The 25,889-nt window shown below is 43.8% G+C and overlaps 3 protein-coding genes across 17 annotated transcripts in view; 1 reads left to right on the top strand and 2 right to left on the bottom strand.

Moving 5' to 3' along the window:
- ZFYVE26 (zinc finger FYVE-type containing 26) overlaps nucleotides 1-7,822 on the bottom strand; it is a 46,609-nt gene extending 38,787 nt beyond the window's left edge. For 12 of the 15 annotated variants that reach the window (XM_079309887.1, XM_079309891.1, XM_079309890.1 and 9 more), the window contains exons 1-6: nucleotides 7,462-7,820; nucleotides 6,006-6,084; nucleotides 5,248-5,337; nucleotides 2,809-3,361; nucleotides 1,386-1,516; nucleotides 452-616 (exon numbers count right to left, since the gene is read on the bottom strand). In XM_079309887.1, the coding sequence (XP_079166013.1) occupies nucleotides 452-616; nucleotides 1,386-1,516; nucleotides 2,809-3,361; nucleotides 5,248-5,337; nucleotides 6,006-6,084; nucleotides 7,462-7,793 (1,350 nt within the window). In that variant the 5' untranslated portion in view covers nucleotides 7,794-7,820. Of the gene's footprint in view, nucleotides 1-451; nucleotides 617-1,385; nucleotides 1,517-2,808; nucleotides 3,362-5,247; nucleotides 5,338-6,005; nucleotides 6,085-7,461 lie in introns of those variants that run through there. The other 3 variants (XR_013774752.1, XM_079309886.1, XM_079309885.1) reach the window with 3 other exon arrangements.
- Nucleotides 7,823-8,625: 803 nt separating this feature from the next.
- LOC306804067 (galectin-related protein A-like) lies at nucleotides 8,626-12,085 on the top strand. Its single transcript, XM_079310196.1, has 4 exons — nucleotides 8,626-8,800; nucleotides 10,548-10,636; nucleotides 11,394-11,568; nucleotides 11,922-12,085. Exons 1-4 carry the CDS (start codon nucleotides 8,777-8,779, stop codon nucleotides 12,063-12,065), a joined length of 432 nt encoding a protein of 143 aa, XP_079166322.1. The 5' UTR covers nucleotides 8,626-8,776; the 3' UTR covers nucleotides 12,066-12,085.
- A 1,223-nt stretch (nucleotides 12,086-13,308) lies between these two features.
- PLEK2 (pleckstrin 2) lies at nucleotides 13,309-25,889 on the bottom strand. Its single transcript, XM_079310195.1, has 9 exons — nucleotides 25,728-25,889; nucleotides 21,573-21,737; nucleotides 20,509-20,690; nucleotides 19,698-19,789; nucleotides 19,179-19,366; nucleotides 18,550-18,651; nucleotides 16,558-16,641; nucleotides 15,470-15,548; nucleotides 13,309-14,306 (listed from the first exon to the last, which is right to left on the bottom strand). Exons 1-9 carry the CDS (start codon nucleotides 25,773-25,775, stop codon nucleotides 14,179-14,181), a joined length of 1,068 nt encoding a protein of 355 aa, XP_079166321.1. The 5' UTR covers nucleotides 25,776-25,889; the 3' UTR covers nucleotides 13,309-14,178.

Raw genomic sequence — 25,889 nt, forward strand, 5'->3', positions numbered from 1 at the left:
TCGTTTTGCTTTGAGAATGAGTATGGGGAATTTCCAAGCTACCCTGTTTTAATCTCAGGCCTGAATGAGTCACTACCCAGGGATGACTCACTGGAAGAAATCACATGAAAGAAAGATGCCCCAACTCTTTTCAAAACTAACCAACAACCATTGCTGGTTTTTCTCTCTATGCTGTTCATGTTAACAGCAGAGGCTGGGTTTGGATTTATGCAAAAGAAACTTCCAGAGTCTCCTTTGCAGTCATACTGTCTTCCCAGTCAAGAAATAAGAAGAAAGGCAAGCATCCCATAATGTTACCTATATACAACTGTAATATCTTAGCATTTTTAATTCCATTTTGAGGAAGACTGATATTCTCATTGAAAACTCCCTGGTTTTACTTGTTTTTGCAAACAAATTGCATTATGTGGACTTAGACTGGGACACTGCCACTTGCTTTCTGTTGATTTACCTGAGTTTTATGTAGAGTCCATAACAATGTTTTTGCTGATTCCAAGCTTTGGCAGTGAGTCCATCCTAACAACACCAACAGACGGCTAAGGGGGTTGAATTCCCTCCTCAACAAGCTCTTCAGGCCCGAGTAGTCTTCTCTTTTTAGTAAAGCTAATGCAGTCACCTAGAAAATAAAAAAATAAGTATTAATTTTTCCAAAATGTGGAGACCCATAATGCCTGGCAGACTATGTAAGCAAGTACCCATTTCGAAATTAGCTTCACTAAATTAGCAAAGTTCTGCACCCGCAACTTCCCTAAACTTATGCTGTCCAAGCCATCAAGACACTCATCAGTAAAGATGTTTTGAGGAAAAAAACATAATTTCAAGTGCTTACTGCAAAGCCAACTCACATTCCAGTCTACATTATCTTGGCATTCCTTCTATTCATTATATCTCTGCCAAGCACATCATGCAAAAGTTGAAATATGTTAAACCTTAAAACTTCACACTTTAAGAGTGACCACCTGCCTGTATCCTATTTCTTCTATGTACTTACATAAAAATCAATTAATTCATAACAGACTATTTTCACCCTAAGTTTTACCATGCAAACTCACTGCCCCAAGTCTATTAGCATCAGAAAGCAACAAGTTCAGGGTCATGAAGTAAATGGTGTATCTAACAAAACTACAAGCAGAAATTGAGACTTCTTAAACCCTAAAGATTTAATCTTTAATCTGCACGCAGATGAGCTTTTTCACCAGCAGTTTTATGTTCATTGCACAGCTGCAAGTAGGGGTGTTATCACTGTTACTTCCTTGTTCCTAATTAGTTGTCACCCCTGGCAAACATGATTTGAGTACAAAATGCTTCTGTGCACCAAGATATGTTCAACACAGCCTGACTTCAGCCTCCATTGGGTTTCCCTGTTAATGATTTTATGGCTGTACCAGAATCTGTTCCAGAAAGTGCTTGCTGCTGCTCAAGCAGTAAAAATAGGCTGTCTTCCAAGAAGGAGCTTCTTTGGGATCTGAGAACAGACTCATCATAGTTCGCTCTGTATCCAGCTGCTCAGATGAACCTAAAAACATTAAAACAAGATTATCCTCCAGTGGAGAGGGGTACCTTTTAGAGAAGCAGAACTGCCATTATTTTCAACTGAGAAACACTCAGTATTTCCTCAAGGACTAACCAGCAGTTACATGTTACTAGCTAAGAGACTTCAATAGCTAACAGGAAGACCAAGCAAAGAAATTTGATAGAGGTCAGATAGAAAACCAGAAAAACTGTATCAACAATCATTAACATGGAAAAAGCCTGCTCAGCACACGTTATTTGCACCAGCTCAGGTCACACTGCCTTTCTTTAGCCAGGCATACCCTTACCTGCAAGTTGCATGAATTCTCACTTGTGCTCGAGACACTGTGCTACTTTGCAGGATCTTAGCAAAGACTTGTCCAGCACTGGAACTTCCTCAGATCTGTGCTAAGTGAGACCCAAACTACTCCCAATGAGAGTGAAAGTATGTGGATCTCCATTTCTTTTTCCCCATGAGGAAGCACTAACTGTAGTTATTATCAGAATTTCTGGAGTCTGCCACACCAGCCTGAACTTCCCTTCAGCCATCCCTGAAAGAAGTCTAGCTTTTCCCTCCTTGTCATTTTACTGGGCATCACTTGCCATTCAACATTCAAGATCCACACAGAATGGTGGATCTCAGGATATGCTGAGCTGGAAGGGACCATCAGGATCACTGAGCTACAACTAAACGTACCATTCAAATGGAGCTAGAGAGAGGCTGTGAAGTTATGGTTGGTACAAAACCACAGCTGGGCTCTGGCAAGTGAGTAGGTAATCAAAGTGCATCTTCTCTCCTGCTGGGGTATCACCCTTCTCCACAGCTCCTTCTACTTTCATAAGTTTTCTTTTCCAGTATTAAGGGGTTTGAACATTTTGGGATTACTGAGATGATTGAATTGTTACTGGCCAGAAATGGAACATACTCCATAACAGACAGCCCTGAGCTGGAGGTGAACAAATAAAAACTGTATACATATGGAGTATCAAACTTCTAGTTACAAGCAAGATTTTCATCAAGAGAAATGCTGAGCAGACTAAAATAGAGCACAACAAGGCATGGTAAAGGCAGTGATCCCAAAACCCAGTATAGATTGCAGAAATGCAGGGGGGAGAACCAGCGCTCCTATGCCAATTCCTTGCTTTAAGGATCATTTTAGCACCAGCTTTCTAAAGACTTCATGGTTTGTTAAGGCACCTTAGCAAGAGCATCACCTGAGTTCTTAGCTAGTTGTCAGTTAAATGCCTTAATGGTTTTGTTAAACAGATTAGTACAATGCAAAAAGTTAAACCAACCTTTTTGTATTGATTTTGACAACAAAAACTTTTCTCTTGTTCTTTCTGTGACAACACTGCTATAGAGGCTTATTAGGCCATGGCTCTGTTTCCTCAGCATACAGTTTAGTAGCTTCTCTTCCCTCAGTAGGCTCCCCTCAGCCCAGCATATATCCAAGAGTTCCCTGAATAAGTGCTTTATTTCATCTGCTTGATGGTCCACCTCAAAAGTCACTATACTGAGAGCAGCATAAATTGTATCTACCAGTTCTCTTTGATCTAGTTCAGCTGAAAGCTCAGAACCACTCTGAAGATTCTGCAGAGATTTCAAGGAGTCACAAAGGAACTCAACAAAGATGTTTTGCAGAGAGTGATATTGCTGGAGTGAGGAGCTGTGTGTGCCCTGCTCCCCCTGGAAGAACTCCAGCAGGGCTTTTGCCCTCTGGGGAGCCCGCAGCAAAAGCTTCCGGAGAGCTGACACAACATCCAAACTGAATTTGTGAGAACACTCATCTCTTCTTTTGCTGTCTGTGATGTGCTTGTTCTGTGTGCACTCAAATGCTTCAAACAGTTCCTGGTAGAGAAATGATAAAAGAGTAATAAGCATTTAGACTACATTAATATATGACATGAATTATTTAAAAAATAGAAGAAACTTGAAAGCAAGCAGATAAATCAATTTGGAAACACCATACTACCTAAGAAATCCATTACTAATGGTGCACCTGGTCCAACATCTTTCCTAGAAGACTAGATATGCCTGAATATGTAACAAAATACAAAGAATCCTGTAAAACACAAGTACACTATAAGAAACATATACAAGCAAGGAACCATTGCAGCTCCTAGGGAATGGCTGAAGCACTGCCATAATCTACCCCTAAGCAATATCCTAATGCAACTCTATCTCCATAGGTGACCAAGAGCATAATGATTGGTGGTTTTCTTTTTTATCCTACTTTTCCAGATTTGCACCATCTATCTACCAACTATATAATCCTCTCAATTTTTCAAATCTGATCAAAGCTGATGAACAGATTCAGAAGCCACCTCACAGACCTTTCTTAAGCACCAATAATTTTTCTACCCATCAGATGCAAACCTACAATCTCAGAACTGGGAAGGAGAAAACAAACAAAAATTCCCAGTTAGCCCACCCAATAAGAGCTGGGAAGGTGAGAGACAAGCCAATTGAACAGCACTCAAGCAGCACTTTTGCCACTCCTGGAATTATGTGAGTGCTGCCCTATGCTCAAAGGGAAACCTCAGAGATTATATAGGGGAGAGGTGGTTGGTGTGCACAAAGAATGAGAAGAGAAAGCAAGTCCACACTATCCTTTTTTTAAAATATTATTTGCTGGATCAAAATGTAACTCTACATACCAACATGCCTCTGGCACAAACTGTGACAAAGATACAAGATTTTTGAATCTCATGTTTCTGTGCAACACTGGTGGACAGTGTGGACAATGTCGGAATCATTCATGATTCCAGAGGTGAGGCAGCAACATACACAGACTTCATTACTCATTAACAGAATTCAAGCAGATTTATTTTAATAAGCATTCAAGTTTACCTTGCTTTATTTCATCCTGTAATTGCTAATTCTGTATCCTTAGTGAAATACTGAATAACTTTTCCTAAGTTGAAATAGCCTCTGAATATAGTAAATTTTCATTTTCCTCTTAAAAAACAGAAAAACTAAGAAAGGGTATCTTTAAGGAGTTAGAATCTACAGGACTAAAAGCAACATCTTATGACATTTCACACACCACATCAGATCTGAATCTGTTGTAACTAACATTAAATTAGGACAATTCTACAGTTAGTAACTTTCCTGATATTCAGCCGTACACTTGCTTTTCATATAAATCCATTTTTGCGTATTTCCACATACTTCTCAAATAAAACAGGCTGCATCTTTCAATTAATAATGGAAAATGGATTCTGGACCTCAGAATACATCATACCAATCCCTAGGCAATGTCAGCAGTAATAGCAAAGTATCCAAAAAAACTTTCAGAAAGAAGGAAAATGGGTGCATAGGAGATGAAAATTAAGATCTCCAAAGAAAGAAAAAGAAAATACACATACTTCTTAAATGTGTTTAACTGACTATATTTTATTTTGGCTCACAGCACGTTGTAGGTTTATGATAATTACAGGTGCTGTGGATTGAAGACTGTGGCAAGCGGCTGCAGTCAGGACTGATGTGTGCTAGAAAAGGCATGAAGAAAAACCTGATCCTTGGCTGCCTGCAGCCTCCACTCTAGCCAGAGAAATCACTTGCAGGCACATTGGATTAACTTCACAATGGAATCTGAATTACACTCTCTCTCAGTTGCCTAGAAGATTACTAGCACATTAACATCTCAGGCAGTTAGCAGGAAGCATTAACTTCGATCTAATGAAATTGGGCATACCGTAGAACAAGAAGAAATGGGGCATAAAGCAGCTCACCTTTAGGACTTCCTCAGAGACATCTTTCTGTAGTTCTTCCAAGAACAATAAAAATTCAGTTTCTCTCTGAAGAGCAATAGGAACAGTTTTCTGAAACCATGTAAGAATGGAAAATACATTAGTCAATGCAACTTTTATTTACATTAGCATATAAACATAATCATAGCTATTTCATTAACACTTTGAGGCAGATTGAAATATCTTTCTCAAGTAACCTAATCCTCAATTAAAGGCTATTCCAATCAAGTTCTGCTCTCACACCAGTTGATTTTATCTATCCATACATTTGGAAGCAGAGACCTCATCAAGAATAACAAAACCATCAACTTCTCAGAATGTAAAGAAAAAATGCAAGTCTAAGTAGTGCCAAGGACAAATGACTTTTAAAAAGAAGCAGGCATATCCCTCACCATCTAAAGCTTACAAAGAATTGTCTGATGCCTGAGCTATTTAATCTTTAATGTAAGAGAGGTGCTACACAAATGCACAAGTTGATACACTCATGATTTTCATTTATATGAATGTGAAAAGTTAAAATGTTAACTTCTAATAACTTTTTAAAAAATTCTAGTTTTTATCTTGGTTCTTTCTTGATAAATTTGTTAAATGCAAAAGCAGTGCATGTCTCCAGATACCTTGAGAACTTAAGTCCATGAAACATGGGAAAGCCTACATTTAAAAAAGCAACTAGGGAGATATTCTGCACTTGAAGTCAGAGGTATAATGTGCATTTGGAAGTCATAAAGACATTTCTGTACCTGATTGCTGGCAAGCCATTTTTTCAGCACAAGAAGCCAAAGCCAGGCAGTTTTCCATGGGCTAGAATTCTGCCCCCATCTACAAAAGCAAGAAGCATATACAGTGGATTATAAAAGGCTGTCTGTATCTCCAAGATCCAGAGGTCATTTCGATTTTGTATTTCTTTGAGTAAACAAGATAAAAACAAAGACAAGCAAGCAGCCAAAGAAAAAAATTCAAAGAAACCAGAATATTGGTGTTCTTGCACATCAATTCAGTGATTTCTGCTGTGGAAATAACTGCTTTTAGATTGGCTAGACTGGCATAGTTCCTCAAAACATAGGTCCTCTGGTCCAAAGTTCAGTCTGTACAGCTCTCTTTGAGCACTTCAGCAGATTTCACTGAAATGTGACCACTTGCCAAACAAGTGCCATTTCCTGTTCTGTCCATATCTACCCATAAAATGAAACTAAATTTTAGGTCACAGCAGCCCAAATGCAGCTCTACATCCAAATTAGATGTGAAACAATGTACTAATTAAACAAAGAACCCTTCTAATTTCCATCAGCACTCCATGTGCTCTAGTATTTCAACATCCTAAAAGCCTACACAGTTAGGAACATATTCAGTACTGTCAAAGAGAGTAGGAAAAGGAGAAAGCATGATATAGCTTCCTGTCCTGTGATAGTCCACTTATTAAAGACCAAGAGATTGAAAATTCTTATATCTCTTGTGGCTGTTAGCCATATGCATCTAACCATAAGCACACCTTCCTCCAGACTCCTTCAGCTGCTGGGGAAAAATGTTTCCTAGAACCTTCACTGAAACAAATTACAAAAGCTTTAACGTGAAGAGGTGCGATCATCTGGTTAAACAGCGGGAATACCAATGATCCCTGAAGCGCTAGAAAGTCACCCCTCATATATGTCTGACTGAAAAAATACAAAGTAAGAGATAAAAAGTAACTGGGATTGAGTGAAACCGATGCCATTCCAAAACACAGTGTGAGAGAAACAAGAAATCAACAGCCTAAGTTGAACTATTTAAAATTGCAGCTTTAGAAATTAGGAGATTTTTCAACAGTTGGAAACAAGATAACATTTTAAGCAACTATACTGCTGATCTTGGTGTTTCGTTTCTAAATCAACTGAAGCTCAGAGTCAAAGAAATGGAATTTCAGGACATGGTCCTCTCCTCTAACAAAATCAGTTCTGAAATACTTCCAAGTAGTTTTAAATATCAATCACCATGTCAGGCACGCAAATGAACACAACTCGTTGTCCCGGTGGGATGGGCAGCCTGCCACGTGCTTGGTCAGTGATAAGACATCAAAGTTCAGACAACAGCATCACAAGACACCTTAGCACTGAAGTGCAACTTCCCTGATTCTACCTGCCGCCCACAGCCAACACTAAGCTAATTGCTCCTCCCCATTTCACATTCAAGTTTAGGGAACCAGAGCAGTACCTTACTTACCTTACCCCCACGGGGCAAGCTACCAGAGCCTCAAGAATGGCCTCCACCTTCCCGGGGCCGTCCCCGTGCCACTGGCTCAGCTGGGGCACGCAGGCCTGGGCAAGCTCCCAGTGCCCACGCCGTACGCACTCACAGAAAAACCCGAAGAGACTCTCCAGAGAGTCCGCTTCTTCGTTCCCAAAAGAATACATCTTCCCAGGACCACAGGATGACCCGGGACGGGGTGACACACGCGAGGGCGATGCCGCGCTCCCTGGCGGGGCAGGGCGCTGCCCCGGCGGCGCTGGGCTCCGCAGCACCGCCCCGGCACCGCCACCCCCCGCCGCCGCCATCTTGGGCGCCGCCTCAGCTGACCAAGGCGCCCGCCCATTGGCCGAGCCGGGGCGGAATGTAAATAAGCGCCATGTTTGTTTGGGGCGCCTGACGCCGCCGCGGGGGCCGGGCAGCGCAAGCCCCGCCCCTCTAATCACACCCGCTCCCCGCCCCGCGGGCCAGCCCCGCCCCTTGCTCGTGCATCGCGAGGCTCTGATTGGCTCCCGCCCGAAGCTCCGCCCCCTGTGCCGACGCTGGCGGCCGTGAGCGAGCGGGGGCGGCTCAGGCGGGGTCGGTGTGGGCGGTTCAGGTGTTTGTGTACGTGTAAATACACCTACATACACCTGTGGAGGTGCACGTGCAGGATTACATACGTATGTGTACCCCCTTTATAACTGCATAACCCTGTACGTATACTTCACTCTGCTACATATGTACATACATACAGATACACACACCCCTATACATATATACAAATATATATACATATCTACACTGTATACAGTATATATAGGTGTATGTATAGGGTGTACAGACCTACATGTAGGTGTGCATATATAAGGCTGTAAGTTGTATATATGTACACATATGCAATTATGCATCTGTGGGAGGAGAGAATTGGTATCAATAAATAAATGACGCGGGGTTTGTTGTATTACACATACAAGTATGTATATGCAGTACAGAGTATCTTGCGAGTATGTTATGCACACCCACCCGGAATTTTCAGTAGAAATGTGTGGGCACATCTCCGGCGCAGCAGCGGCATCCCCCTGCCCTCGCCCCGCGTTATTTGCAGCCTCCCCAAAGCACAAGGCGCAGAGAGCCTTGAGTGACTCAGCTGCTGCCCTGGGTGGTGTCCAGAGAGTGTTTGGCGCAGATAAGACCCCCCTCAACATCCTCCCTTTATTCCGGGCTTTTTGTTTGCTTTTGTCCTGACACACAAAACAAAAACTCCTCCGGGAGCTGCAGCGGCGAGGCAAGTGTGAGAGGCAGAGCGGTGATGACGGAGGAGAGGTGTGCCAAAGTAAGTGACCGAGACAGGGCTCCTGGATGGAAAATATGGGATGGGAGCTGTGCCCATGTGCATGTGCTGGGACCCTCCAATGAACTCTGCAAGAAGCTTGCAGGGGTCCCTACCATTGCTTCCTACAGCTCCCTGAGTATTTCTCACCGATATGGTTAACTAGGTGCTCACAGATAAATGGTGTGTCCGAATTTTCTCCAGCCACACTGGATGAGCTGTACCAGTTGAGACCTTGTGGTCATCATTTGTTCTATTCAGTTCAGATACCCTGTGCCTTTAGTGATGGTACATATTATGGTGCACCTTTGCACAAACAATTTCTCAATGTGCACTTTCAGTTTGGGGTAGTATTTTGTGTCTTGTCTGTAGGCAAGGAATAAGCTTTAGTGGGATATGAGACCCTTATGAGCATGAACTTCATTTAGCCTGAGGTCTTTAATGCTTATTACCCACTTTCTAATTGCTTTATCCAGTTTAAAGTATCTCCCTACAGTCAGATTGTTGACTTGAAGACATATAAAGTGCTTGATGCATTTCTTTTGTTACAAAGTTCAAAACATGCTTGCTGGAGTCACCTGTACACAGGTAATGTTACAGCATTAACAATTAGTAGTGCTGCTATCCTTTTTGAAGGTAAATTTCAGAATCATTCTTCCAATATTGACCTCGTTAGGAATTAGAGGTTTTTTAATATATCTGTGAAGCTCTAAAAGTAGCTGGATGTGAATACCAAAGTGGGAAAATAAATTGTATAAGGTAGTCTTAGCAGAAGATACAACTAGTATAATAAAATTAGGAAATGAGGTACAGGCAAAACATTTTTTATCTTGAATTTGTGTGCATATATTGTGCAGGTCTTGTAGCAAAACTGTCTGAATTTTTACCTTGAAACACTGGAACGATAAAGCTCTTTTTATCTCAAACAGGGTCTGTTGTGCATTGCCCTGGAAAATTATCAGTGTTATGCAAGTTGCCAATAACATTTAGTGTTTTATAGCAGCTTCTTTCTAAGTGAATCTGCATGGGGAGTGATTACATGCTGCAGCGTGGTATTCTGACATTTACATTTCAAAGCCATTTCTGAAAATGAAGCGTGGAAACATCCCTATCAATTGTTTCCAAGGTCTCTCTAATATTTACATGTCAGCTATGGCCTGTATTAGTTCCTCCACTGACCATCAAAGATGTTAGAGAGTTGCTTGCAAAAAGCAGATGAAGCTCAGATATTTGGGTGCAACTACAGGTGTCTGTGGACAGGACAAAAGTAGGTTCCCAAGAAGCCATTTTTAGCTTCTGAAAAGGTGTGACTTTTCAAAGTCACTGTCACAAACGGGCTGGGATTGCCGGTGAGGATGTGGTCAATATGCAGTGGCAGGGCAGCATTATACTGCTTTTGCAGAGGATGACAGAGACTGCCTGGCATGGTGCAAGGTGTGATGCTGCCAAGCTAGCCCACCAAAATCTGGTAGCAGATCTGAGGTGGCAGGACAGAGTTGGCTCAAGCAGAGTCTGCACCCACATTGTGCTGCCACAAAGCTTCTCATCTGCTGGGACAAGAGCAACTGGAGTGCTGTTACCAGATTTGTTGTGTGATTAGAGTGCCGTAAGTACTTTGAGCTAGAAATACTTTTAAGTTCTTTTGTACATATAAAAATAAACCCAAGTTATATCAGGTGATCAAAGCAGCTGTTAAAGCTGGTTTACCCACAGCATGACCCGCTGCAGCCATTTTCACTGTTCCCTGCAGGTGGAGCAGTATGTTGGTGAAATTAAAGGTGGCCTGAGACCAACCATGAAACTCACAATCATAGGCATGGTACACTCCAAACCCAAAAGGTAGGTGAAAGGACTGTTGGGGGCTTCACCCTGTTATACATGCTCCTACCTGTCTTCTAAATTCAGACACTTTCATGGAGGTATGTGCTCTTTGAAGAAAGAAAGTCAAACAGATTAACAGTTTATGGCATTATTTAATTTTCCTGCACTCAGACTAAGATTAAAAGGTCAGGGAGGAGTTCACTGTTTGGCCTTTCTGACTGCCCCAACAAGATTGTCTACTCCTTGCCCAGTGAACTGGAGGGAACACACAAGTGACATTTCTCCTCCAGGAAGAGGTGCAGTTCATCTGATTCAATTCCTGAATTTTGGTTGTCTGTGGGGGGTTAGAATGAACACCATTTAAAAACCAGTTTTTGGCACAGGAGGTAGAGGTTCATTGCTTTCTTTTATCTGGGTAACAGCAATGATCACTACACGTTTTTGCACCTACAGCTATCAACTACACTGCTTCCACTGACGAAGAGTGTGCTATAACCTCTTTTAGGACACAAATGAGTACATGTTGAAGGGTTTGATTTCAGTCAAGACAGAGGGAAAGCAACATCAGAAATCACAAGCATTCTACTGGACATGAGGGCAGGAAACAAAGACCAGCTGGGTCTTATCCCTTCTCCAGTTTGTAAGCCTGTATAAGTCCTGTGTTTCAGTCTGACATGAAACTAACAGCTGTCTCTAGTCTCTATAAGCATCTGTCATGTTCACTATGGCCTTTGACATTTCTGAAAGTTCCAGTCATTTAATAGATTTTTTTCAGCTTTTCAGTGACCCTGCTCTGTGATCCAGTGGATGCCAACAAAGATGTTGGGCTGTTATTTACAGTTAACTTCAGTGAGAAATCCATCACCCGAAACGCACGAATTGCTGGGAAATGGGGAAGAGAAGAGAAGACTATTCCCTACTTTCCATTTACAGCAGGAGACACATTCAAGGTGATTTTTCAGGCACTATGAATAGGATAGAGAAAAGGAGGGCAGAAAAGCTGAAGGCTATGTTTATGACCACAGCCAGCCATTGACACTGCCAGGTTAGCTAGACCAGTATGAGACAGACAGAAACAGTTCAAGCCCAGATGGGAAAGATGCATCCCTTTCTCTAATCGTGGTGAGAGTACCCACTGGAGCTTTGCAGTATCATCTCAGAAGAGGGTAGGTTATTTATTAGGGGCATTTCAGAAGAGCTGGTAGACTTTGTGCTTCACATAACATTTAGTTCTAAGTCCATGCTGTTGAAATCAGCCCTGCTGCTGATCTCTAACACCCCTCCCTGTCCTTTTCCCCTGCAGATGGAGCTCTTATGTGAACACCAGCAAATACGAGTGTTGCTTGATGGACGGCAGCTCTGTGACTTCACTCACCGCATTCAGCCTCTGAACCTGGTGAAAGCTTTGCGGATCTCAGGGGACATCAAGCTTACCAAAGTGGCTTGAAAAAAAGGAGACCACAATATCACCAGAGGACAGAAGAAAATGTACTTTCTCTTGACTCAGACATGTTTTGTCATTTTCCCCAGCTAATTCTGGAGAATGGGAACTGTATCTTTTTAATTCACTGATGTGTTTGAGATACACACTTTTTCTCCCCATATACAGTCATAGCAATTGCAGAGCTATGGCTGGTCTGGATAAATCTCAAAGCCTTTGCTGAGATACACTTCTGGCCTCCCAAACTGCAAGATTTATGCAGTATCTCATGCCTTTATGGCTTCTTACCCCTCAGGCATGCCAGGTGGCAGAGCTCACTCCTCTGTGGTGGGTGGCTGTTGCTAGCCTTGTGACTAGAACTGGGCATTATGAAGGTGGTGGGTCTGAGAAAAGAGAAGCAGGAGATTTTCTTATAAATGAATAAGGGAGTCTGATGGGCCCCAGCAAGGCCCATGTTATCAGGAGGGAATTGCTTTTTCTGGAAGCTTTGCTCATTCAGCACAAAAGCCATCTGTGTTCCCCAGCAGAGAGCAATAAATGCCTTATTTGACTTACCCTGTCTCTTCCAGGCAGCTTTTCCAGAAGTGAAAGGTTTTGACAGCTGTGGATTTCACAGTCTTCTCTGGACCAGCCCTAGGAAATGGTATCTGTAGCTGAAACTGCACTGCCCATTCTTGTTCTTGCATCTAATTAAAACTGCAGCTTTGCTGGCAAACTTTTTTATGAGCTCTCTTAAATATTTACATGCATGTAAGTATTGTGCTGTTATTTCGTTGCTGTAGCTTTTGAGGAAAATCCTAAATATTTGGCTATTTAAATAAATAAATAAACAAGCATGTATCATATTCTGCCTTTGGTGATGAAGGGACTTATTTTCAGTGCTCAACTCAGAGAGCAAAACATTTGTACAGAAATGAATCTGTAGATAGAGGGTTATCAAATTCCCCTATGACTTCAGGGAAGATATCAAGCATGCTGCTTTTTGAAGGCTCTGCAGAATCTGGCTGTCAGATACAGGTACTGAGATAAAACAAGGAATTTTATGAAAAGAGTGTATCAGCAGGCTGATCAGGTGTTTGAATAATATCCTACATTCCATTTTATCCTCTGGTGTCTCAGATTTATATATAAATCTAAAATCACAGTGTATGAAATCATTATTTTTCATATACTCAAACTGCCCTCTAAGAAAAATAACATCTCTAAAAAGCATGGGATATTCAAATGCACTGTTTTGGGGTTTTTAAAAAATATTTAATAGTATCAAAGACAAGCTTAGGAGACAAATAATGGAAAAAATAATGACTTAAGATAGAAACAGCAATAGTGAGGACTGCTACTATAGTTCTCTGTCCAAACAGTGCTCCAACATAAATGGACTTACAGTAATAACCAGAAGAAAAAGTCTTGGTTTTATGGCTGAGGGATTTCTTCCAATATATTCAGCACCAGAAATTATGTGGAAGTTCCACTGGTCTGATTTGATACTCGGGATCCTGTTCTGATGTGGGACATTACCAGCATAAGAGTAACCTATATGGTGGAGAGCAAGACCCTTTGTTCTTTTCCAGTCTAACAGAGATCTAAACAGTAGAGCAGATGGATGGGCAGACAGACCCCTTGCATGTTTTGCAATGCATATTACCCTGGCAGCTGGGTTGTGGCTTAGAGCAAGATTCGTGTGGTATACCAAGAAAGGCAGCCTCAGACACCAGCACTTAGATGTTTCAGTCTTTACTAAGTTTATGACCCCCTTTAAAAAAGGGAAAGGAGCAAAACAATTCTGCTTTAAGATAAAGCAGAACCTGGATGTGTCAGACACAGACTGAATACTTGTACAAAAGATCCTTATCTTCCATCTTGGAATATCTCGTTTCTTTGTAAAGCCCCATTTGTCTGTATCCATCTGGTTTGCCCTTGGTTAGATGGTAAATTCAAGGTGTGGGAATTATTCTGGATCTACATGATTTGGTCTGCATGGTCTGCTAAGAACTGGTATGTGTTATGGTAATTCAAATTATGAAAACAGATTATCAAGGGAAAAACAACACTCACAGATAATGAAAGCAGGAACTTGGTCATTAATGTGATTTGCCATTTGGCATGAAATCCACATTACTCATGTCAGTGGTTTGATTGCCTCAATCCACTGCACTCGCTCTGCCTTGGAGCTGGCCTGGATGTAATAATGAATATCATTCTTGGTGATGATTTTGAAAAGGTTGCCTTGCACATTGCCCTTCACTCCTGCAGAGAAAAAAAATCCGACAGATCAGGAGGGTGCACAGAGAAAATCTTTCTGGCAGATATGAAGCTTTGTAGGGAAGAATTTCAATTTTGTGAATTAGGGAATTAAATCTTTCCATTTTATTATGGATAAGACATCTGAAGCTTTTGTGTCTTTGATTTCCCTCTTGAAAACACCCTGGGAGTGTTCAAGGCCAAGTTGGATAGGGCTTTGAGCAAACAGTTTAAGTTGAAGTTGACCCTGTCTGTGGCAGGGAGGTTGGAACTAGGTGATCTTTGGGGTCCCTTCCAACCCAAGCCATTTGTTGATTCTGTAATTCTGAGTAAATATAGTCTAGACAGTCCTGCCATTGATTGTACGAACTACTGTGCACTCTACAACATATCTAAAATAGTCTCTGTTTAGGTGGAGACTATTACTTGAGTTATACACTGGAATGATGAATCCCTACCAGTTTGCACAGTAGATTAGATTTTCTCCTGCCCATAGCTGGGTTTCTCTTAGCAAGAGGCTTTATTGTTCATCATGTCACCCTGTCCCCAGACCAAAGCTTTTTTCAGACCTTCTCTTTGGTAAAGATGTTCTGTGTTTGATATCTATACATTGTGTTTACTGTCATAAAATAAATTGCTTCAATAGCAGAAACACTTATCTGTGAGGCTGATGTTCTAGACAAATGCCTGAACTAAGTCTGTGCTTCAGCAGAACTGTTTTTTATTGCTCTATTTATGTCTCCTACATTTGGGTTCTAGGAGGTCAGAAAGGAAAAGGTAATAGCATAAGCTGAAAGGACACAGAAATAGATGGCATCAGAGGATGTCTCAACACTTTGAATTAAATAACACCCAAAAAGAATGTGTTTTCTATTTGTCTGTTAACTCTGGGGTATTAATCAGTCTTAGGACTGTGTCAAATGACTAAGAAAAGCCTATATAAAGAGAATACCTAAGATATGTGGAAATAACGCTAACAAAAGTCCTCTCTGGTGTGCACAACCCAGCAGAACAGGGATTTGTGACATGCCTCTTCCCTTGCTTGCAAAGGGAAGTAGAAAGTCTGCCCTCTTGTGCATGCAAGCAACCATATACACAAACCCACCCCCAAAGTCTGCATTTCTACAGCATAAATATAAATGTATGAAATTTTAGAGGCTTGTGCCCACCTGCTGGGACTCCATTGTCCTCCAGAGCTGAGACAAGACACCCACGAAGAGAGAATCCACCTACTGGTTTGTTATCTTCCTGCAAAGAAAAAGCAGACAAGGCATAGCTCAAAAATATAATTTCCCAGAGCACATGCATTACTTCTATGAAGCTGGGGATACAATGTTGGTTTTCCAGGCACAAAACATCTGTGTTACAAGAGAAATCAATTAGAACATGTAATTAAATTAATTAGTTTATTTTTTCCGTCCCAGATGTTTCTCTGATGCAGCTGGGCATGGTGTAGATCAGTTAAAAGCACAAAGGTAGGCAATCACACTTCAAATGTGTTTATGGTTTTATCAATAGCAATATACTGAATTGCATATATTTCTGTAAGTATTTAGCTTGCTGCTTTTCACTGAGACTAAATGGGGAAAATCTGTCTCTTTTCCCTAGCTGGCTGGCACTCTTGTTTCTTTCTTTCAGGTTCTACAGTTTCAGATTACAGCCTTACAAGGATAAATTGCAGTGAAAAAAAAAACCATGAAGGAACAGGAAGCAAAAAATGAACTAGCTCCATAAGCTCTTTTCACTGGCATATTGTTTCTATTCTCTTTAAAAGTCACATAAAGCATTTCTATATATGTTCTTCATGAACATAAATTCTCCTTTTCATGAGAAGGTTTAAAACTAAGTAGTAGAAATTCCTATAAATGCCTTGGCATTGAGAAGAGCTATTTAATTCTGGAATAAGGATGTAAAAAATCCCAGTACCAGTATGATCCCACCAGTATGGTGGGATTTCAGCCCAGAAAGATCACAGCCTAGGAAGAAACCCTGCAGGACCACGGTCCCAGACTGTGAGGGTGCAACAAAAGACCAATCCCAAGAAGACTGCTCAGCTAAGGGAAAGGAATCTCACTGGGAAAAAACACAGAACAGCCTACAAGAACAACCTCCTAGGGTAAGGACAGAGAGGTCTAATTCCTAGAAATGGATGGAGGAGCCCAGAGTGATGGAAGCATTTACAATGTAATTGTATCTTCATTACAATGTTTATGTCTCTAAAAGGATTTCTGGGGATGCTAACTTCCCACTCACGTACCTTGGTGGGATCATAGTAGTGCAAAAAAGCAGGATCAGCTCTCAAAACGAATTTTCTCACCTTCCAGTTTTTCCTCTTGTGCCCCTGCAAAATGGAAGAATTAAAATTACTGCCCCCTGAAATTACCATTTTCCTAGAGGCTGTAGGGGAGACATAAATAAATAAATGCAAAAAAAAAGAAGATTTGGACCCAGCAGAGAAAAATATTTCCTAACATCTTGGTAATTTCCATGACCTTCTGCTTATCTTTCTTCTCTGTATGTTGACAATTCCTTTCTCTCTTCCTTCCCTGTGCTGAGAACTAAGAAAGCAGAGTGACAGGACAAAATGGCTATATCCTCATTCCCGCTTTTAATTTCAGGTTAAATATGGGTTTCAGATTAAAACCCCATGCTGTGTGTGCTCCAAAGGGGTTATGTCAGGTCTTTGTGCAGCTCTTTCCTCTTTCACCACAGCCCTTTTAATGCTGGCCATGGGTTTGCACAGAATCACAAACAGGACAGGACTGCTGTGGAACACATCTCGAGATGCTTTATTTCCCAACATCAGGCTCATTACAAGGCTGGGACAGTGGGAAGATGCCAGCAGCTCATGTCCTCAGCAGCAGCCACAGAACTCTGTTACAACCACTTTGAAAGTTTTTTGACCAAGCACAAAAAAGCAAATGCATATTGACAGTAGTTCTATCCAACCACTATGAGTACACATATCTTTGGTTAAACAATGCTTGCTTATTTTGAATACAATACCTGCTTGTAAGCCTTACAATACAATGCACAAAGCTCCATTATTAAGCTTAGACCTTCCTAATATCTTGCTAGATAAACTTTTCTGCAGCTCAGGGAGTTATTCTAGCCAAGTGTCAATATACAGACCATTGTTGTATTTGTCCTTGCTTTCTACATCTCATATAACTTTTTTTGCTGACAAATCTTATGACTACTGCTTAGCTCTAATTGCAGTTCTCCTGTTTCTACTTTTTAGAAGCTTTCCCAAAACTCTCAGATTTTAAGGATTCCCACACCCCCTTACTGCTGCCAGGCTTGTGCCAGGCCCTGTGAGCATCCCCTCTCCTGGAGGTTTGGTGCTGGGGCTCAGGGCCAGCCCAGGGCTGAGGCTGCTGGGGGCTCTCCCTGGCTGCTGCTGACCATGGGCAGAAGCTCCTGGGCAGCTCTCTTGTGATGAGGGGCTGCCCTGCCAGCCCATGGGGATCCCACAGCACCCTGCCAACCCTCATGCACCCTGGCAGCTGGAGGAGGGAGGGTTGGGAAGCATCTGGTGATCCAGTTTGCACAATACTAAATTTGGGGCTCTGGGTGCAAGGCTTCAGAATGAGAGTGTGACCACGCAGTGCAGGTAGGTTCCATTTGCAGGTGGCTGTGTTATGCTTCGAAAGAATGATTGACTCTCATTTTGCTCACAGCAACCATTGCAAACTATGTCTTGCAGATCAAGGGTCAGATCTTGGAAACAGTTATTGCCAACAGGTACTTGTGCCCCAAAAAATATGTTTTACCACCACCAAAACATCCATGTGTACATGAGTGACTACCCACAGGTAAATGGCCACTGCATACAAAGGTCAAGCTACTCAGCTTTGAAATTTGTCTGTGGCCAGCAAAACATCAATCACTGTTCACACTACCTGGATGGGATAGGTGAAACCAAATTTTTGGAAGTGAATGTAACACCTCTGGTAGGAATTGGAGTTTGTGGTACTTCTGCTTCTGATGCTGTTTTATACCCTTCAGTATATGCTCAGTACGTACAGAATATCCAGTTAATCCTGCCTGAGCCAGTTCCATAGTTCACTTCTTTATAACTGGACACTCTTAACTGCAAGACCTCAAGTAATGACAGGCATGTTAGTTCTGCTGGGCACATCTGTCCAGCCATCATTGTGTAAGTCACATTTACTCTCATTTACTCTTAGGAACCCTAAGAGCTGTATGTTTTCTTGTTTCCCAGGGCAGGTTCCAAGGCTGTGCTTACCTGTTTCACTAAGAATCCTTGCTTCACAATTGTGCCACTTAATTCAGAGATGTTAAAATGCACCTCTTCCTTGGAACTGGTATTTTTCTTACTGCTCTCAGCCTGCAAATAGGGAAAAGACATTTCCACTTTTCTTTTTAATCTAAACAAACTTTTAAGCACAAAATCCTGCATTTTATTTTCCATTTTATTTTCCTGAGCTGTTTTTAGCTTATATTTCCTGAGTCAATTCTATTCCATAGAGTAAATTCCTGCTCAGCCTCTTAGGACCAAGATTCGCAGTCAACCAATTACAGCTGTAAATCTGTACATGCTGGGTGTACGTGCTGTGGCCTTGAGCTGTAGCACAACAACAGCACTGCCTCCAAAACATGCAGACACAGCACTGCACTCCAGGGACACACCTCTTTTAATGCCTAATTATGTAATTTGTAGATCACTCCATATCCACGTAGCTATTTGGCTCCAGCAAAAGCACCAGTGTTAGTGCTACTGAAGGACCAGAGCTGCTCCTTCTGCATTTCCTTTTCAGCCTGCACAGCTGCCTTTGGTTCATGCTGTGCAGCTCTACCCCAAATGACGTGAGGAGGGCCAGAGGAGGTGCCTCTGTTGGCAGCTGCAGCACTTACAAACATGTACAGTGCGGTGGAGTCGTCCAGGAACTTCTCGGAGGGGTCGCTGGAGCGCGTGGCCTCGGTGCTGCGCACCCCCACGGGCCTGATGAAGTTCTCGTCCATCAGCATGGACGCCAAGGTGACGGCCTCGAACCGTGACACGGCAAAGCTGCTGGAGATGAGCCAGTCCACCAGGGCAGAACCTGCAGGAAGAAAGGCAGCTCTCATACCAAGGCAGCGTGCTCTTCTGAGGAAAGGGAGATGGCCTCCTGCCACACAGGTTTTCTCTTGCTGAAACATTTTGGGCACCATCCCAAAGATTGTCAGAGAAGCACAAAGTTGACCAAAAGTGAGGGGTTTTACGTGTGTTTCCATATATCCAAAGAGCAAGAAGAGAAAGGTGTTGGAGAGCTTGGCTGCACTGCCAGGTTCCACTGGGTCAGGGCTTATCCCACTCTGAAGGCAGCAGAGTAGCTCCCTTGTCCCTGCAAAGTGACATATCAGATGGCAGGTGGCTCTTTGCCACAGGTGTACCTGTGAAGGTCTCTTTATATCTGTTTCCTTGATCCAAATTGCGGGTCAGCTTAATTCCAGTATTGCTGTCATACATTCTCTCCACTATGTTGCTGTAAATGAGAGCACAGCACAGCATCAGCAGATGAGAGAGGCAGGCAGAAACAGCTGCATACTTCTGTCAGTGCCTGGGATGTCCTCATGATTACCCACATGATGATGGGAAGTATTTCCAGGTACTCCCCCAGAAGTACTGTCCTAAGTACATTCCAGGGAAACTTTATTCTCCCAGCACTAAACAAGATGCCTCACAAAGTATCTTTCAGTTTAAAGCACTGCAAACTGATCTGTAGTCAGCTAAATTTACCTGTTCAACACAAATCAAATTAATGTAATTTTCTTGTTTCTTAACCGGTCTCTATTTCCTCTTATTTAAGATGATGCACCCTAAAAATCCTACTCTAGATTCCAAAGATCATCTTTGAAAACAGCAACAGAGCACAAAGTCACCACCCAGTGTTCCCTGAGGTTACATCTTTTGAGGTAATGCATCTCCCCAGTGAGAACATTTTCAGCTGACTAGGAAGGTTTTCAAGGCAACAGTGAGGTGCCAGTGCAGAACCCACATACTCCCAAAAGATGATGGTGAGGAAAAAGTGCATTTCCTGGCTAAAGTACGTGCAAACCTAGGACAGGGCAGACAGTTTAGAGATTCCTGGCACCACAGGAGCAGATCTGTGCAGAAAGAGCTTCCCTTGACCCTCCCCATCCATCAACTCAGGCGCTTTGCAAACTACAGCAACAACAGAAGGAGAAATCATTATGCACTTACTGGAGGCTGATATTTTCTAGCAGTTTGAAAGAGTTCTTCATTTTGTGAAGTTCTTGTACCTGTACTGGATGACCAGCATGAATAGCTCCAGTGATGTCCAAAGCCCAAGAGTCACGTTCCTCCCTGGAGCAACATTCAAGGAAATAGTCTGTATTGGTTTTTGTCTTTAGTTTGATGAGTAGCTGTGAAGAAAGAAGGACAAAGCAATAACATCATTTAGCTATTTTGTTCCTCTTTCATTTTGCCTTTTTTGCCACTGGCTGAGTGCTAAATAAAGTGACACAAGTAAGTCTGACAGTGCATCCCACCCGAGCTGTTCAGAGCGATTCTTGTTAAGAAGGATGGTGGGCACAAATCTGGGTTGTTTTTGGTGGTTTGTTTGTTTGTTGGTTTCAGTTTTTTTGGCTCTTCTATCCCACTCAAATCCATGGATTTTCACTTATAAATATGGTTTACATGCATGAAGCTCCTGGTACTTAGAAGAGAGCAGACCAGAGCAGACCACAGATACCCCACACAGAGGAAATCTGCATTGCTGCTACCTGTGGGAGAGCAGAGAAACACAGGAGGCATGTTTTGTTCCAGAAAACTTTCTACAGCACCTGTATCCCATTATGAAGGAAAAATGAGTCTGATCTGGCTGCCTGGGAGCACCCCATGGATAGCCAGGATTTAAGACAGCTACCACAGATGGCATTTCCCTTTTCTCCCATCCTCCTCAGATTTTATTAGGTTGTTTGTGTCCTCTCTCCACACACTGTTGGGCTGATGCATTTACATTTTTCTCCTCACTGTGTGTACAGGAGTAGTGGTTGGTTTTGTTTTTGGTTTTTTTGTTAGTAGCTGACTACATTTGGGCACAGAGAAGAGCAAAGGCACCATCAGGGAATTCAGTTCTCAACCTGGTTACATTGCTAGTGGCAGCTTGCTTTTGGCTAGGTCTAATTCTGGAAGCATCCCAGTGGAATAGTTGCAGTAATCAAAGAAGCCAGGAGGAGAGGAAAAGATAGGAAGAAGTTAGAAAATGAGTGACATGGAGAAGAGATACTTTTTTCCAGTCATACCGGTCTGTTCTCATATTCCAGGCATGGACAAGTAATAGTGCAGCCATCCAAAAGGATCCTGCCCTTTGGAGAAGGCTCCTTCTTGCCTCCTTCAATTTTGTAATACAGCAGCTTATCCTGAAGCAGAACGAACCATCTCACTTTCCAGTTACGAACAACATGTCCCTGGAGGGGAAGAAATCCACAGAGCTGATTTTAACACAGACACTGAGAAAGGACCATATATTATTCTTAGCTTCTTGTATGAAAAGAAGCACAAGAAGTCATTGTGAGTCCTGTTCTCCCTGTAATGCTGGCCATGGGTTTGCACAGAATCACAGGACAGGACTGCTGTGGAACACATCTCGAGATGCTTTATTTCCCAGCATCAGTCTCATTACAAGGCTGGGACTGTTGGAAGATGCCAGCAGCTCATGTCCTCAGCAGCAGCCACAGAACTCTGTTACAACACACTTTGGAACTTTTTTGACCAAGCACAAAAAAGCAAAAGCATATTGACAGTAGTTCTATCCAACCACTATGAGCACACATATCTTTGGTTAAACAATGCTTGCTTATTTTGAATACAATACCTGCTTGTAAGCCTTACAATACAATGCACAAAGCTCCATTATTAAGCTTAGACCTTCCTAATATCTTGCTAGATAAATTTTTCTGCAGCTCAGGGAGTTATTCTAGCCAAGTGTTAATACACAGACCATTGTTGTATTTGTCCTTGCTTTCTACATCTTATATAACTTTTTTGCTGGCAAATCTTAGGACTACTGCTTAGCTCTAATTGCAGTTCTGCTGTTTCTGAGGCCTGCTTTTTAGTAGTTTTCCCCAAACCCTCTGATTTTAAGGATTCCCACATCTCTGAAATATACATTTTAAGGAACAAAATAGCACAGCTCCACCACTACAAAATCATAGAGGAATAGAAAAGTGCTGTGCTCTTTCTTCAGCCAGGAGAACTTCTTTGCTGGCAAGAATTTTCTTGTAAAAGCTCACATGAATTATCCCAAAGAGCTGATGTAGGTGCACACCTGGCTGTTGACAGTACAGGCAGCAACAGGGCTAAATCCAAAATGTGTGAGGGCTCCTGGCAACCAGCTCCTCCTCTCTGGTGACTCTGGGTGGTGCCTTTTTCATTTTGATGTGGCTCTAGGTGCCAAGTGGTTTTGCAAGTGCTTTACTGGGTGAATTGGCTTTTCCTTACATCTCCCACTTACTGCTAATGAGTTCGTATCAATCCCACCTGCCTCCAATTTCTTGGGCTCAAGCATTCCCTGTATTCCTGTTTCATGTAAATGAAATATACTTTTTAATGACAAAAGACTGAATAAAGACTGTTGTTGAATGCCTCATGGATTATATAACACAGACAAATCCTCCCATTTTTCCTCTGTAAACAGCCCCCAGCTCTCTTTAGTCTGGTGAAAGGACAGCAAAGCCAGTGAGGGCTGGCACTGACAAGCTCAGTCCTGTCTGATGGTGTCTGGTCCAGCTTTGCTGTGCAAGAAGCTGATTTGTGTTTCTACAGGGGGGAGCATTACAGCCAGCAGGCAAAGCAGGGGTAAAGGAAACTCTGACGCCTGGAATTGGGTGGGCATGGCTAGGAGAAAGAAACATGTAAGGTCCAGTTGTGGCATGAATCAAAGCTCATTAGTTCTCTGTAACTAAAGGGGAAACCCAGCAATCTCCAAGTAAAGGTGGAGCAACAAGTCTCTAAAATCCAAGGCACTACAGATCCTATGTCTTCTAGTCCATACTAAATACAATTTACCTATCTTGAGTTTGTTCTCTCCTTCCCTTTGCATTCCTGGGGTTTTTTTTTCACCTCTTGTAAAGTTACTTGGCCATTTTTCCTGTATGTTCTTTGCTATGGCTCTATTCTTTCCTTCTGGAAAATGCTTTCTTTTATCAGGAACTTGCCTCACCTTTTTTTATTTATCTTTACCTGAATTCCACACATTCATTTTATATTTATAATGCCTTACAGTACATAATTCTGCCATTTATAATGAATTTAGCTAATCTCCTTGCTTCTGTTCACTTCTTATGAGAGCGGTTTTCCTTATCTGATCCCATCCCTTTCTCTCTGTGCATCCCTGGTTCCCTTGTCCCTCAGTTTCCTTTAGTCATCCACTTTGTGTCTCCTTCCTGTCAAGCTGTGTATTTGGGAGATGTTGCACAGACTGTGGCAGTCACAGCTCTGTGTGCTGCCCATAACCTGCTCCTCTCACACACTTGGTGCCTTGGCTTCCCATTTGAAATCAGTAGTCACTAAAGAGCCAAAAAGTACAGCTGTAGCCCAGAGAGAAGACTTGGAGCTGGGATTGCTCTGCCCTTGCTGCAGAAGGCAGCATGGACAATAGCCCCTTTTCCACACAGAATTTCATATGGCCAGGAGCCCAGCCAGGAAAACTCCTGACCAGGATTACCTTCATGTCAGCACCAGAAACACTGCCACGTACTGTAGAAAAGCATTTCCCTAGGTGTGGCAAGGCTTTGAACAAATCTCTCAATCACATTTTTTCCTATGCAATCAAGGACCATATTAATCATTGAGACAGGGTACTAAACCCAGTGTACACCCTTTGCTAAATTGCCTCCTTGTGTTCCAGTAATGATTGACATAGTCCTACAGGGAGAAGTATTGGGAAAACTGAAATCGTTCAGCTCTTTTCACCACATTTTGGCTAATTTTTTTTAACAGCACTGCCTGAGGAATATGGGAAAATTAAGTTATTTCTAACGCGTTTTGAGTTTGCATTGCTCTGATTCCCTTCAAAAAATATAATCTGCTCTCCATTCTCTCACATGAAATGGGGAACCCTGCACAGCCATGTCACTGAAGAAGGCACAAGCGATCTTAACCGATTGCAGAATTTGTCCTGTCCCTCCATCCTCCCATGGTCGCCCTGCTGCTGCCGGGGTGTGCGAGGTGCAGACACCTCGGCTTTCCAGCACCTGAGCCTCGCTGATGGCCAGTTCCCCTTCCCCTGCAGAAATGCCAGCGCAGCAATGCGGGTGGGCAGCGAGCGCACAGGTCACGGAGCTGCCCCCGAGGCATCTGCGCCCATCCGAGGAGCTCCTTTGGCGGAGCGGCGCCCAGCCCGTCGGGCTGCCCTGCTCCAGCCCTGCTCCAGCCCTGCTCCAGCCCTGCTCCAGCTCCTGCTCCAGCCTTGCTCCAGCCCTGCTCCAGCCCCTGCTCCAGCCGCTGCTCCAGCCTTGCTCCAGCCCTGCTCCAGCCGCTGCTCCAGCCTTGCTCCAGCCCTGCTCCAGCCCCTGCTCCATCCCTGCTCCCAGCCCCTGCTCCAGCCCCTGCTCCATCACTGCTCCCAGCCCCTGCTCCCAGCCCCTGCTCCATCCTTGCTCCCAGCCCCTGCTCCCAGCCCCTGCTCCATCCCTGCTCCCAGCCCCTGCTCCAGCCCCTGCTCCAGCCCCTGCTCCAGCCCCTGCTCCATCCCTGCTCCCAGCCCCTGCTCCAGCCCCTGCTCCATCCCTGCTCCCAGCCCCTGCTCCAGCCCCTGCTCCATCCCTGCTCCCAGCCCCTGCTCCATCCCTGCTCCCAGCCCCTGCTCCAGCCCCTGCTCCAGCCCCTGCTCCAGCCCCTGCTCCAGCCCTGCTCCCAGCCCCTGCTCCAGCCCCGCTCCTGCCCCTGCTCCAGCCCCTGCTCCATCCCTGCTCCCAGCCCCTGCTCCAGCCCCGCTCCTGCCCCTGCTCCAGCCCCTGCTCCAGTCCCGCTCCTGCCCCTGCTCCCAGCTCCTGCTCCAGCCCTGCTCCATCCATGCTCCCAGCCCCTGCTCCAGCCCCTGCTCCATCCCTGCTCCCAGCCCCTGCTCCAGCCCCTGCTCCATCCCTGCTCCCAGCTCCTGCTCCATCCCTGCTCCCAGTTTCTGCTCCAGCCCCTGCTCCAGCCCCGCTCCAGCCCCTGCTCCATCCCTGCTCCCAGCTCCTGCTCCAGCCCCTGCTCCATCCCTGCTCCCAGCTTCTGCTCCAGCCCCTGCTCCAGGCCCTGCTCCATCCCTGCTCCAGCCCCTGCTCCAGCCCTGCTCCCAGCCCCTGCTCCAGCCCCTGCTCCAGCCCTGCTCCCAGCCCCTGCTCCAGCCCCTGCTCCAGCCCCTGCTCCATGCCGGAGCCGAGCCGCACCGACGGAACCGCGGCACTCACCCGTTTGACGAGGAAGCCTTCCTTCAGCACTCCAGCTTCCTCCTCCATCGTGGCCAGCAGGGAACAGAGCAGAGCCCCCGCAGAGGATTGCCTGAGTCCTGGCAGCCTGTCCCTCTGCACATGATTTGTTTAAGAAAGCTCATTTTTATTTGATTCGCTCCT

The sequence above is a fragment of the Erithacus rubecula genome (genome assembly GCF_903797595.1).
Source record: "Erithacus rubecula genome assembly, chromosome: 6".
NCBI lineage: Eukaryota > Metazoa > Chordata > Aves > Passeriformes > Muscicapidae > Erithacus > Erithacus rubecula.